At 45.1% G+C, this 13,720-nt stretch overlaps 1 protein-coding gene across 15 annotated transcripts in view; it reads left to right on the plus strand.

The window, feature by feature from the left end:
- Window positions 1-13,720, plus strand: part of FAM13A (family with sequence similarity 13 member A) — a 134,278-nt gene that overhangs the window by 65,639 nt on the left and 54,919 nt on the right. The window contains exon 1 of one of the 15 annotated variants that reach the window (XM_075090873.1): window positions 7,899-8,189. The exons of 13 other annotated variants lie outside the window; for them this stretch is intronic. In XM_075090873.1, coding sequence (XP_074946974.1) covers window positions 8,152-8,189 — 38 coding nt within the window. In that variant the 5' untranslated portion in view covers window positions 7,899-8,151. Of the gene's footprint in view, window positions 1-7,898; window positions 8,190-13,720 lie in introns of those variants that run through there. One more of the 15 variants, XM_075090871.1, reaches the window with a different exon arrangement.

A 13,720-nucleotide genomic window follows, 5' to 3' on the forward strand; every position in this document is an offset into this window, starting at 1 on the left:
GGGCAGAGGTCACCGAGTTCTCAGCCAGGCTTGTTTGCTGCTGCAATTTCCCAGTTCAGCTGAAAGAACTGTGCATTTGGACATTGTGTTCAGCACGTTGCAGTGTAGGCTGATGGAGTTCAACTGTGACTTCCCATGACACACATGTATATTTTTAATCAAAGCATTCAGCTGGCTAATAAGAAAAGGCAGGGCAGGGTTGTCACTCACTGCTCTTGTCACTTTGCTTGCTTCTGTTTGTCTCTGAGCTGTTCCAGTGTTGTAAAATCCTCCTCTTTCGTGGTCAGTGGCCGTGAAAGATTTCCTCTCATTTTCTCTGTTGTAAGGAATGTGATCCCAAGCTGACTGCTTATCTACAAATTGCACTTTCTCACATTGGCTCAGTGCCTTCCTCTTGGCCTGAGACAGCTGCAGTTAGGAAGTGTGAAGATAGTTCCATTTCTGTACCAAAGCTTTCCTTTTTATTCTACACCTGCTGCAAGAAGTGTATTTGCACTAGGGATGACTGCAAAGAGAGGCAACTAGTTAATTGCAAAGCAATTACTAAAGGCTGCTTGGACGTTAATGACTTCCAGTCATTAAGCCTTTGACAGGACTCCTGGAAACAAGAGATTCCACCACCAATTCCTCAGGCCCTTTAACCAAGCTTTCTCCAAGCTCTCTGCATTCAGAAAGTTTGAGTCATGTAGGGAAGGATTAATATTTAATAAAATAACATTTTTATTGCCCTGCATTATGGTTAGGAACCACCTAACCACCATGCAATGATTACTCTCTTGGGAGCACTGCTAGCAGTGCACCATGTTTTATAAAATTTATACTTGTTTCCTTTAAAAAACCCCACCCCGAAACTCCAGAAAGTGTCAAATTGCAAAAAAAAAAAAAAAAATCAAGTGAACACTGTTCTGAGAGGGCTACTGAGCATCACAGAAAATAAGTTTTCCTCTAAACTCTCATTAGCTTTTTCTGGAGTTATGCCATTAAGCAGAAAATCTTGGATTTTTCCCAGGAGTGTGAAGGTGGGTTGGCAAGTTGCAAGCTTACAGACCTTTCTCTTGTTTTTCTGAATGTTCCTGATAACTAAACATAGGGTTATGCTGAACTTGTGTTGCCCTTCAGTATCCACTTGTGCCACTCCTAACATTGCTCAGACTGGCCTACAGCAGGATAGCAGTGTGGTTGCACAGCCTGGAAACATATAGAGTGGTTAGACTCAAAGCTGATGTTGCAAATGAGGGGCACAACAGTAAGCTGTGCTCATTGAGCCCAGCATCGTTGTATTTGGCTGCACATAAACAAGTGTTTCTTGACGTACACACAGCTGGGTGCAGAAAAAGCCCTGGGACTGGCCTGAGAGGGCTGTGTTCCAGTCAAATACAGTCAGGTTTTAATAGATGTGGTCAGAGTTGTCTTTCAGCCAGGATCTCCCTTGCTTCCATGGCAGATGCATCTTCCAGCTCTAGGCAGAGAGATGGAGTTATTCTCACCCAGCTCGCTCTTCTCATAGTGCCTCCCAGCTGGAGTTGCTCCCTCCCGCCAAGTCATCCTTTCCCACCACCTCTCCTGGGAGCCAGGCTGGCCGCCGGGGCACTTGTGCAAAGCGAGGACTCCTTTCAGTCACATCATTAGCTGAAGAAGAGGAGCTATTTCTAGAGGGTTTTTTCTGGAGGGTAGCTCTGCTAGACTGCTTCCCTTGCCAACACAGACGGCACTTTATCTTTCAGTGGAGTAACAAGCCGCGTGCACCAAGCGTGAATGGTGTGGTCTGCTCCTCTGCTTTGCTCAGCCCCTTCCGATAGGGTGGTTATTTTCATAAGGTTAAGGGTGCACTATAGGCATTTCACTTGAAGATGCTTTAGAAAGCAGGAAACATGGTGGGTGCAGAGGCATGGAGTTCAAAGGATAGTAATTTTGTAGAGGATTGGAAGGATGTTTTTTGGAAGGTGGGAAAGTGTGAAACCAGTGATATTTTTGGTAGAGAATATAAATAATGCAGGGAGTACCAAGGGCTCATTTAAAAATGTTTGGAATCTTTTTGCTGACAAATGAATGCTTTTTCTTCAGTGTTTTCTATGGCAAACATTTTCATCAGTCCAAAACAGCTGAATTTTTAAAGGGTCTTTGTGCAGACTGTTTTATAAAAATAACGGTTTAGAGGAGTGGGAGAAATTTGATTGGACATTAATATTTAGGAATTTCATTAGGTTAAGCAGAGCTTTGGAAAAAGCCCGCTTTGAAAACAACTTGTACACGACCGAACTCGTGCTTGTTTGCTTGCTCTCATGCTCTGTCACTTGAACTAACTGGTGCAAATGAAGAACCTAGTGACCTGTTGCACAGCATGCTTTACCCTGTTCCCACAGCAGATTAGCTGGCACAACCATTCATTACTTGATGCTTTCCCAGAAAACCCTTTAGGAACCTACTCCCAATCCTCCCCCTTCTCCAGGAGGGAGGCCAAGAAATAATTTCTGGGCTATCCCATGGGGCGAGAGTCCTTTGGAACAAGTTAAAGCGGCTGACAAGCGGGTGTGGCAGTGCTTGCAAAGGACGCTGCTGCTTAATGAAAAGCAGCCACAGCAGCTAATCCAGGTCTTCTGGGAGCTTGGGATGTCCCTCTCCACGGGAAATGTGCTTGCATGCGTATCTATTGGCTTAGATCAGGAACTCTTGAGATCCTGAAGCTCTGAGAAGCTTTCAGCTTGGTGTTTACTTTTCTCCTGTCCCAGCAAGTTTAAGGAACAATTCTGGAATATGTTTCCTCCTTAACAGATTTTAACTAGCTTTGTTTAAAAGGTAATTTGGCCTCCAAGTTGCAGGAAGGAACAGAAATGCTACAGTGCAAAAAAAGCAGTATCTTCCCTATGGATATGCCAATAAAACTTGTATTTCTATGCCAGTGCAAAAAATAAAAAGGGTAAAATGAAGTCAGCTGAGAGCAACCTCCTGCTTTTTTGGACAAAAGGAGTATTAGTTAAGAAGATGAGTAAGAGAATTCTGCAAATTACATCTGGGCAGTTTGTCTAAGACTTGGTGTTCCTGGACAGAGGCAACTCTAAGTTACAAGAACGTTAAAAATTCACCATCATCTTTGATGAATTGTGTCAGTAATTAGTTATCCTCACCATTTAAAAATTTCTGATTCCTAGTCATAATTTGTCTATCTTTGACTCCCAGTCATTGGATCTTATTCAGCTTGTGAGTACTAGGTGAAATATTAACATTTCCTGCATGCATAGGCTGTTTTCTTTGAAAAGCACTAAACGCATGGGGTTTAGTTCTTGCATTTCCTTCATGGGTTGTCTCTGAGAATGAGAATTCCTGAACTGATCAGAGTCTTCTGTAGCAACCACCCCAGGATGAATTACAGACGTAATACACCTTTTCCATGCAATATCCATGTTGATGCCTCCAAGGATGATGTTAATTTCTTTAGCCGCACAGTCACTCAGAGCTTGTCACACAGAAGTGCTGATCTGGCATGACATTGTAGCCCGCAGTAGGATCTTGCACATAGTTCCCAGATTTGACTCTTACGTGACTGTATGGAAACATCTAATGCTTGCTTGCGTACAACATACAAAAAGAACCACCGGTATTATTTTACGTTTCCTTTCAGATCATTGATAAAAGCATTAAAGGATACAGCCTTGGAAAGTCACTGTTAGCACTTATCCCCTTTCTGAGGATTCCCGTTGTGCTCAATTATGTTTTTGACATATTAGTTGCTCTTTTGGACAGGGCTTATTTAATCATTTGTCTGCTTTGTTTGGATATGAAGGGCTACAGTTTCCAAGTGTGGTTTCTATTTGCATGTGACTTGCTTATTTCATGTGTGTACACAAATCTTCTGGCCTGGGGGAGATTTTCCAGGGTATTTATCATTTGTAATTGCAGATATTTATATGCACAGATACTCTAAAGGGAAAAATGCATGTATCAATACCTGTATGTGTACATAAATAATGTCATTTTAAATTTTGTATTGGTGGCATCTTGGAAAGTACATTCTTTAATTTTCAGTCTGATGATTGCTTTGCTCTGCATTTCATGTTTCTGCCAGGGGAAGGTTATTGCATAACTTAGTTAACACTGTGGGAATACATTGAGGATATTGAGCAGAACTCCAGCACCTTAAAAACCCTCAGATTTTATCAGACCAGGAGGATCTCTTGGTATTTTTTGTATTTCAAATAGTATTTAATTTGTGTATGACTGTGCAGTGAGGCAAGGGATAACTGCTTTTCAGGAGGCAGACACAGCCACATCCTCATAAAATCCATTATCTAGATCACTTGTATCTCATATCCTCTGGTGCTGTTCACAGATCCTCTTCTCTTGTTGCTTTATATGCTGAGAAAATTATTTGGTGTGCATCTAAGTATGAAAAGGAAAGAAAGAGGAGAAAGCACTTCTGTAATGATGATTGACAGGAGACCTCCTTTCTGAATGTGTGTTCATTCATTAAACACGGATGGTGGTGGAGAAAAGTGATTATTCATATTTAGTTCCAGGCAGTGTCTTTTTTCATGTTTGAATCTCAGTAAGAAATTTGCAAATCACATAGTTCGAAGCCAGGTGTTGCCTTGGTGTAAGTGCTGAAGTGTGCCGATATGCGTTGGTATTTTGGGGGGGGGTGTATCATTTTTATTGTTATTTGCTGTCTATTTTCCTGAAGTATTCACGATACACTGAGGAGCATACTATTAGTGGAGAGGATGCTGTGCCTGTCCTCAGAGAGGGTTTTTTTCCCCATCCTTTGTATGTATGTTTGGTGGTACGATAAATAGCTGCTGTGGTGCATTGTTGCTGCCAACAGATGAGTTTGGCCTTTCTGAGCAATAGGAATGCAATAATTGTATGTATGAATGAATAATGAAAGTTGCAGAAGACGTTTTGTTTTCCATGTTTAACATGGCAGAACAAATTCAACAAGTACAAACAAATCAAAAACAAAATGTTGTATAATCCCAGGTTTTATATGTGAAAACCCAGCTTGAATTATGCAAGTTAAAAAGGGTGTAAGAGGGTGGCAGGAGGGTAAGAATTCCTGCCTCTGTCAAGTAGCAAATTGGCTTTAATGTAAACATCTGTGACAAGGAAGTGGAATTGTTTGGAGATAAGACTGCAGTTTTCTGGCAGCTTTTGTCTGCCTACTTTGTGTCACAAATATATCACTTGGGGTTCGTACTTAAGAAGACGAGAGGTGAAGAATTAAGGAGTGCATGCTCATTTAGCAGAGTGAGAGATTCAAAGGGCCCACTGAGGCGATGCAGACTGGAGTAAGGTGACGTGCACCATGGAACGATTTCCCACTGTTCGAGTAGCAGGTATTACCGCTCTTACCAATGGCTGGCTACTGTGCCCCACAGTACTTTTAAAAATGTCTCTCTCTTTGACGTTTCTCCATGTTGAAATCTTTTATTGCAATATCTGCAGCTACTCCAGAAATAATTAAAACCTTGGGAAACCAGCAGTGCTAGCAGAAGTCCACCAGCTGCATTTTTTCATCTTCAGTCTCCTTTCTTTTAATGGATGCTGAAGTTGCACGGCAGTGGGTGTGCAGGGAAATGTGAGCTAGGGTGCCTCTTCTTAGCAGTGATGTTTTTGGCAGTGTTAAAGAGGCAGATGAGGAAGGAGAAGAGAAAAATTATACCCCACTGAGGGCACATGAAAAGAAGAGAACAGAAGTAGAAGGTGGATCCACAGGTGCTGATGGCCCAGGGAGCCCTGCGCAACTTTAATGTTCTCCCAAGGCAGATATTAGCATGTTGCCATGAACTAACCTTCTTCACTGATGCTAATTCATAAATTAATCTTTCTGGTTATTACAGCAACTCTTTTTGTTAGTGGATTCTTTGTTGAGGATCTTAGTACTTTTAAACTCATTTATACAGACAGGTCACATTAAGGTTATGACAAAATAGCTATTGTATAAATTCAGAGTACAGCAGCTATTTGAGTTATTCCACTTCTGTTTATTCAGCAAGCTGCTCTGGAGAACCCTGACTCCTTCCCCGTGTAGATGGATCCTTAGTTAAATGTGGGATTTTTTAATTTTTTTTTTTTGCATCCTGATGATAACACTCAGTTTATAGAAGTGTAATAAACTATGAATAATTGTGTGTGTATAAAAAAAATACTGGCCAGGAAGAGGCAATTTGATTTATTGTCGAGTTGTGAAACAGTACAAGGTGCTTTTGTTTTATACCGAAGCAGCTTTATGTATCAGAGTAAAATCTTTCTCTCATGGTTTTAATTGCTTAAGAGCACATATGGCACATTTAATTTAACAGGAAGTCATCAAGGTATTAATTTAATTGCCACAGATAAGAGCAGCCCAGATCCATGATGGCAGAGTGCTTTATCAGCATTGCTGACTTTCCTAAAAAGGGGCCCTGTGCTGTGCCTGGTGTGACTATGGCGCAGCAGAACAGGCTTGTGCTGAGGCGATGGACAGAAGCATTACTAATGCACTTCCAGTCAGCCTGCTGACAGGAGCAAATATTAAACAGCTCAGCATGCTGAAGCGGAGCCACTTCTTGATTGACCTCTGTGTCTCTACTCCACGCCATCGCTTTCTGAAGCTGCAGCTGCCTACTGCTCTTGATTTTAAGATAGAAAACGCCCCTGTCTCCTGCTGAGAAAGGCCAGGATCCCCAGCATCCCTGTGAAATGTCTGATAACCTTCTGCTAACCTGCCAGTGTCTGCTGCTTTTCCAGAAAGCCGATGTGGCTCGTGTCTAATTCGCATGACCTACATCTGTATGGAAGTCTTAAAACATACAGCTACTAAGCTCTTTCCGTGGCTTTCTCCCAAGCCAGTGCCAGTCCTCACTGGGGTTGAAGATGACAGTGCTTTTAATATTGAGTTGGATTTTTGAAGATTGGCATGCCTGGCTGTGCCAGAATTAGCCATTAGGCTTTTACCAGCTAAAATGTTGAAAAGATCCATTCTCTTATGCCCCTTCACCTGTTCGAGATTGTCCCCTTCCCCATCGCATAAAGTGTGTCATGTGGTAACTTGTTCACAGGTAGGGGAGCTGCAGAAGTGTTTGTGTCCAAGGTCAGGGGAAGCTGAAGGTGATTCCTTAGGCGTTCTGGGCAGAGGAGATGCAAAGGTAAAAAAAATAAAAATTTGGGTATGCTCCTTCAGCAGCCGTTGAACATTTCAATGCAAGACCTTCTGACAGGTTGTGTACTGCTCATTTTCCAAGGGTGGCTGTGTCCTGGAAAGTGGCACACCCGTTGTGTGGGGTGCTTCTGCTACTGTTCTTCCCAGCCCCCAATTTCCACCAAATAAAATGGTGTGATTCGTTGTTTTAGAGCAGTCTTTGGTCAGCAGCCACGGATGTAGAAGCAGGAGTGCTTGAGGAAAGCCCACTGGGAAAGTCAGTAAAAACAAGTTTTACTGCAACGCTTATCTCTTGATTTCAAATGTTAAGGGGAGGGTTCTCATATGCTCCTCTTCACCGTGTGTCTGAATTGGTTGGCCAACTACTGCACAAGCCCTCTGAACCCCAGTAGCGCCTACTTGCAACGCAAAGGGATGCCAAGTCCCAGTGCCCAGTTGTGCCAGCCCCTGCGGACACCTGGACACGGTGAAGGCATGTGTATGCAGCAGCGTAGGCTCGGTGCAGCTCGCAGAGGAGACCTAGCCGGGCGATGGTTTCATAGGGATGAAGAGGACCCAGCGTGGCCGTGGGGAGGGAGGTTGGGGTGACTACATTGCACCCTGGGTGACATTTAGGAAGAAGGGGGGGGGTGGGGGTGGTGGTGTTATAGTTACTAAAAAGGATACAAGGGACCTGTGGTAATTCGCCCTCAGCTTGTGGCATTTCTTTCAGGTCCGGGACCGCCCGGACATCGTAAACCTCTTTTGCTTAAGCTGTGCCTGCCAAGGCCCGTGGGCCGGGGCGGGTGTCCCTCGCTCCCCGGCGGCAGCGAGAGGGGGCCGTGCCGAGGCCCTCGGCGGCGGGGCGGGCCGGGGCGGGCCGGGCGGCCCTCAGGCGCCAACCCGGTGCCGGCGGCCCCTTCGCCCCTCCCCGGGGCCGGGCCGCGCCGCCGGCTTCCCGCGGCGAGGCGGTGGCGGCGCTGGTGCTGCGGGCGCGGCGGCGAGAGGCGAGGCGAGGCGAGGCGAGCGGCGGCCCCATGGCCAGCATGGCTTGCGAAGTCATGCCCCTGCAGAGGTACGTGCCCGGCCGGGGTAGCCCCCGGCCCGAAGCGCGGCGCGGGGCTTGTGCTGGGCTGCCCGGCCCGCGGGGAGCCGGGGCTCCGGCCCTGCCGGAGGGGCAGCGCCGCTGCGGGCCGGCGCCCTGGCGCCGGGGCGGTGTAAACCAGCCGCTCCGTTAACGGGGCTGCGAGGCGGGGGGACACCTCTGGCTTTCTCCTGGGCGGAGGGGGGGTGTCCATGTGGCGCCCCTAAATCCGCGCAGCCCTTTCCTTGGGGGGAGCCTGGCGCGGGGTAGGAGCAGCTCAGGGGTTGATAGGGGTTCAGGTGCTCCGGGGCCACCCCCTCCCGGCGAGCGGCGGGGGTCTGGCGGCTGCAGACCTCTCGCTCCCGCCCGTTCGCTGCAGCAGGGGCTGTGATGCGGTAAGGGAGCCCCGCCGAGCCCGGGCGGGCCGGCCCCTGTGTGCGCCCCGCCTAGAGCTGTCCGCTCGCAGCCCCACCGTGGTCTGCCGCCGCAGTGCCTGCACAGCGGGCCACAGGGTTAGTTTTCGGAGGAGGAGGGCTGTTTTGTTTCCAGGGAGTCCAGACACACCTCCCTTCAGCACCAGCTGTGAGCGCATACCTGTGCTGGCGTGTGCTCCTGCCACGGTACGGCGGGGGTGCCTGCAGTCAGGCTTCTGAAATGGCACTGCACAGACCCCCTGGGAGGGGCGAGAAGTGTACGCGGTCCTGTGTACGCAGTCATTCTTTTTTTTTTTATTTATTTATTGTTCTTCCAATTCTCAAAATTATGCGTTCTCTGTCTCCTTAGCCTTATTCTAGCGGGCTGAATATCAATCTTCATGCAATCTACAAAGCAGTGAATAAGTAATCTAGCATGGCGTTTCAGCACCGTGGTGGTGCTGTTTCAGCAGAGGCTGCGGAGTTACCACTTACTTGGACACGATAAAATAGTAACTGAAATTGCTGCCTAAACTGTTACTGTCGCAGTAAAGCGTGGGGTCCTCTGCAGATAGATGCGGAGGAAGTCTCTTTTGCAGTAACGCAGTTGCGGGGTTCCATGCTGATGACTGCAGAAAACCAGAAATGCAGTTTGAATGTCTTAAGGAAGTAGTCATAGTGCATCATTCCTATTTGAAGGACCAGTATCACATAATATTTTTAACCTTTTTGTGTTTCCCAAGATCTGTGACTGGCCTAGAGGAGGTCGGAACAAGTGATTGTTATTGTGCTCTTGACTATTCACCCCAGGGGAAAATAGATTTCACAGGGAAACTCTAATTAGACTCTTTGTTTTTTTGTTGTTGCAAGGATTAACTCTCGATTAGTTAGAAATGCACCCTGCACTTTAAAACTGAAGATTTTTCTGTAAGCTCCCATTAAACCTTGAGCATGGTACAGAATTGTTTGAGCTTTGCTGTTCAAAAATAAACTTAAAAACCCTCACAAAATTCTGGCTTCTTTTCCATTTCCTTGATCTATTTTTAGGATGTGCCTACTATACTTTTGGCACCTAATTGTCTTTGGACCTAGGGGCAGGCAAGCACAGACTCCCAGATCCCTTTACAGCACCATGCTCCAGGTTATACCTTTATTTTTCTATACTTCCCCTTGGAATATTGTCTCCTCCCCTTTTAGTGCAGAGTTTTGCCATGGAAGAGGGTCTTGCTGGCTTTGGGTGGGTTTTTTTTCAGCTTCAGGAAAGGTGATTGCTGATTAATGGTTTGTACCAGCACAGGTAGCAGTATGCTTGTCGCTCCTGTGAGGTGGACAGGCTGATGCTGCTGTTCCAGCTGTGGACACGGACAACTTGCGGGGCACAATTCCTGTTGCTGGGTCTAAATCAGACTAGTGGCAACCTCCAGGTGCTGCTGCTCAGGGCACTTCCCAAACTGAGAGCATCCATCTTCCCCTCTCAAGAAAGGGAATGAGCTGCCAGCAGCGTTTGCTTCTGGTTCCCTTCCTGGGTGGATAAACTCCCTCCTGCCCGTCTCCTGCAGGTGCCAGGCTCTGTCCTCTTGTTGGGCCACAAGCTGACTGAGCTGCGCCTGCCACAGGAACCCTCCTGTGCTGAAGCAATATGAATGCATCTCTGTGTGGTTGGTGTGTAAAACTTGGGAGAGGGAGAAAGGCTCTCTTTAAGAAGCTGTGACGGTTAAATAGCATGTGTCACTAGAGCGGCAAAATATTGTATCTACCAAGGTATCTGTAAGCTGTGAGCTTGTCTTCCTAAAAATTTTATAATGTGCTTGCATAGAACCATATGTACTGTATGGTGTCATTCTATATATAGATGTCTCTAGAATGGCACATGATGGGATATGGTGGCCTGCTGCGAGGGAGCGATAATGGGGACATCAGGGTTATGTTTCGTTGCATGGGAAGAGGTGGAAGGTCAAATGTGTTGAACCCTCCACTGCAATAGGTACTATATTGCCCAAGCACTGTAAAAAGCACCTGTGAATGTCACATGGGTTGCATTACTGACTTTACAACAACCTATCCACCAGTAATCGTCTCTTCTATTGCTAATAGGCTAACATGTTTTCTGAATAACATTAGCTTACTTTAATAACCTAGATTCCTAGTTAAAGCATTACTAATGCTGTTAATGTATATTTTAATTCATTTATTCTAGCTCAGTCTATTGAAGATTTAACAAAAACTGTGCAGAGCTGAAACCTGTGGCGGCTGCCTCTGCCAATCGCATCTGCCAGTTTCCTTAGGAGATAAGAAAGGCAGGTACACACTGCGGCCTTGTTTGTGATCGGTGGCCCCTCTCGCTCTGCACTTTGAAGGATGAAGCCATCACAAATATTTTTAGAAAGTGCATCTGACAGAAGTAAGGAGTATGACTGATCTGTTTCTAACCTTCAGCAGTTGTCTTCATGGGCTGTCCCATTTGCGGCCATCATCGGGGTGGTTTGATTTACCTTACTGGTTTGTTTGCTTGGAGTCTTTCACAAGTACCCAGTATTTTAGCCTGAGAACACTGTTTGTATTCCACCTCACTTTCTTCTTTTTTTGGAATGATCGCTGTGTTCTCTTTAACAGATTAGCGAGTGTTTGTGTTTGTAAAGTTGTATCATAAATAAGTCTGATCCTTTGGACTTTGTTATCACTGCCTATCCAAGGTACTGGGAGTGCTTGACAAACCCTAGTGAAGTATGTCCTCGAATATGTATGTGAAGCAAAGTATGTTCTCTGAGAGTGGAGAGAGAACTTGTATCTGATGGGGTTTTTTTGGTTGGTTGGGTTGGTTTTGGGGTGTTTTTTTTTTCTGATGGAAGAATGCAGAGAAATTCAAACCTGTGGTTCTCATCTTCAAGTCATAGTCATAGCCCATTACAAAATGCAGTGTGAATTTTTGGCCTTCCGGGCTTACATTTGACCCACAGCTGGGTACCCTGTCTTGTCATAGCTGTAACGCGGTGGGTGTAGGAGCCTGTGGAAGCTCCTCCTGGGTGGGCGGTGGCAGGGGCTCTGACTGAAAGAGGAAGTTGATGTGGAACTTTTCTGTGGTGTTTGCCTTGGGGGTGTCCACTTGATTAAGCAAGAAAATAATGAATATTTACGTAAAAACTGGACTCCTAGATACCTTTATTTGAAGCGTGCAAGCTTTTAACAAACAATCCTGAAATGGAAATCGCTGGTTACCTAGTAACAGTTCTTCACCATTATAATGCAACAGGTATGTGTGCATTACGCAACTTCACACTGTTAAATTCTGAGAAGAGGTGAGACTTTGGCTTGTACATTCATTCCGCCTCTTTCTGACCCATTTTCTAGTTTTATCCTGGTGAGGACTATTGCCAAGCCACAAGTAGAAGAAAAGACACTGCCCTGTCTTTCATAATAAGCCCTAACTAGTTTAAGAAGTAAAACAACAAAAGCAAACTGTTTAACATTGACATCATTTTATAAAAGATAAACATATTTGCAATCCAGGAGGATAGTGAGTAGAAAATAATTATACCAAATTATGCTGTCAAGAGTTCCCGTAGATTCAGATATGTTAATATAAACGGAAAATCAGCCTCTTGCTCACAGTGGCATGTAATCAGCAAGGAGTTCTGCTCATTTCAGCTTGCCATGGGATAGCCTGTACTTCCCTGCTGTTGCTTTGAAGTGGGAGGAGGTGTGCAAAAAGGCTTGGGTGTATTTCCCCCCCCATTCAGGCAACATGCCTCAATCTCAGTACCCCCACCCCCCCGGACAGCCTGTGCAGGTATGCCTGTGGATGATGTCAGTATATTCCCAATGTGTATGGCTGTGCTGTGTGTTAGTGTTTCCTAGAAATAAAAGGCTCCTACTCTAGGCTTGGGTACTCATGCCTTAATCTTGGCTGTCAAAAACAGAACAAGAAATAGTACATGCTCCTCAGATGTGTGACAGAGTGATCCTTCGTATTCACCTCAGCTTGTCTCTATGAAGTAGGAATATTGGTACTTTGAATGCCAGATAAAACAGGAGCCAGAAGCTCATGCTTTAGGAAGCCTAAAAGGGAACTCGCCCCCACAGAGGTCCCTTCCTACAGCCCTGAAGTTACATTGCTGCCCACTGTGATCTCACAGGCTTCAGACATAATTTAGTTGAGAGACTTTTAGGAGAAACACTGCTGAAGAAACGGCTTTGGGGAAGATGGCGGGATCCTTTGGTGATTAATATTTAAACCAATACCAATCTGCCTCTGCCCGAGTTATTGGAGATATTTTGCGGAGTATGTGAGTTCAGAATAAAGAAGCCGGGCTGTCCACCTAGTATTTTGACACGTGGCTCATTTGGTGAGTGGTTTATCCAAGTATTTCAGCATGAACTTAACTTGGTTTCAGAGGTTAGGTGTAAGTGTAACTATTGTGATGACTGCAGATAAATATTTGAAGTGACATGGTATGGTTTTGACTATAAAAGTTACTTCTCAGGGAAAATGCAAATGTTTGCGTGGAAGTAACTCTCACAGAAATAGCTGTTAAACATTTCATTCTTAGACAGTTACTATATAGTGCATTCCTCCTCCCTCCCCCTCTGATTAAGGGTAGGGAGCAAGGGTGACATTGCTCAACAAGTGATGGTAAGTGCTGACTTTTAATAGTGACCATTGTATCACCACAGCGTTATCATGTTAGATTAAACTTGTGGTTACTCTTGCATCAAGGATGGTGGTATTCTTTCTTCTTTTGCATAACAGATGTCAATATTTATTTGAAGGAAATGTATTTTGAAGGCTTTATTTGAAGGAAGAAGATTATATTGCCTGCTGTTTCTCATTTGCAAAAATGGTACCTTTTACCCACTGCTGTGAAGCACAAACTATGAGTAAATCACTCTGTTGAGAAAATAAGTATGCAATAAATTTTCATGAGCAGTTTCAATCTTGCATTTGTCGGAAGCTTGAAATAACTTTTATGGGGAAGTGACTTGGGGAGGAAAAAAAGAAGTGCTGAAAAAATTGTAAAGCAAGACATTCAGCAAAAGGCACTACTGTGGCCTCAAAATTGAGGCTTCCTTGAGCCTGTTTTTAGTGTTAATGTTGAATGTCAGAATAAGTAA

This window comes from Phalacrocorax aristotelis, chromosome 4 (genome assembly GCF_949628215.1).
Source record: "Phalacrocorax aristotelis chromosome 4, bGulAri2.1, whole genome shotgun sequence".
Classification (NCBI taxonomy): Eukaryota; Metazoa; Chordata; class Aves; order Suliformes; family Phalacrocoracidae; genus Phalacrocorax; species Phalacrocorax aristotelis.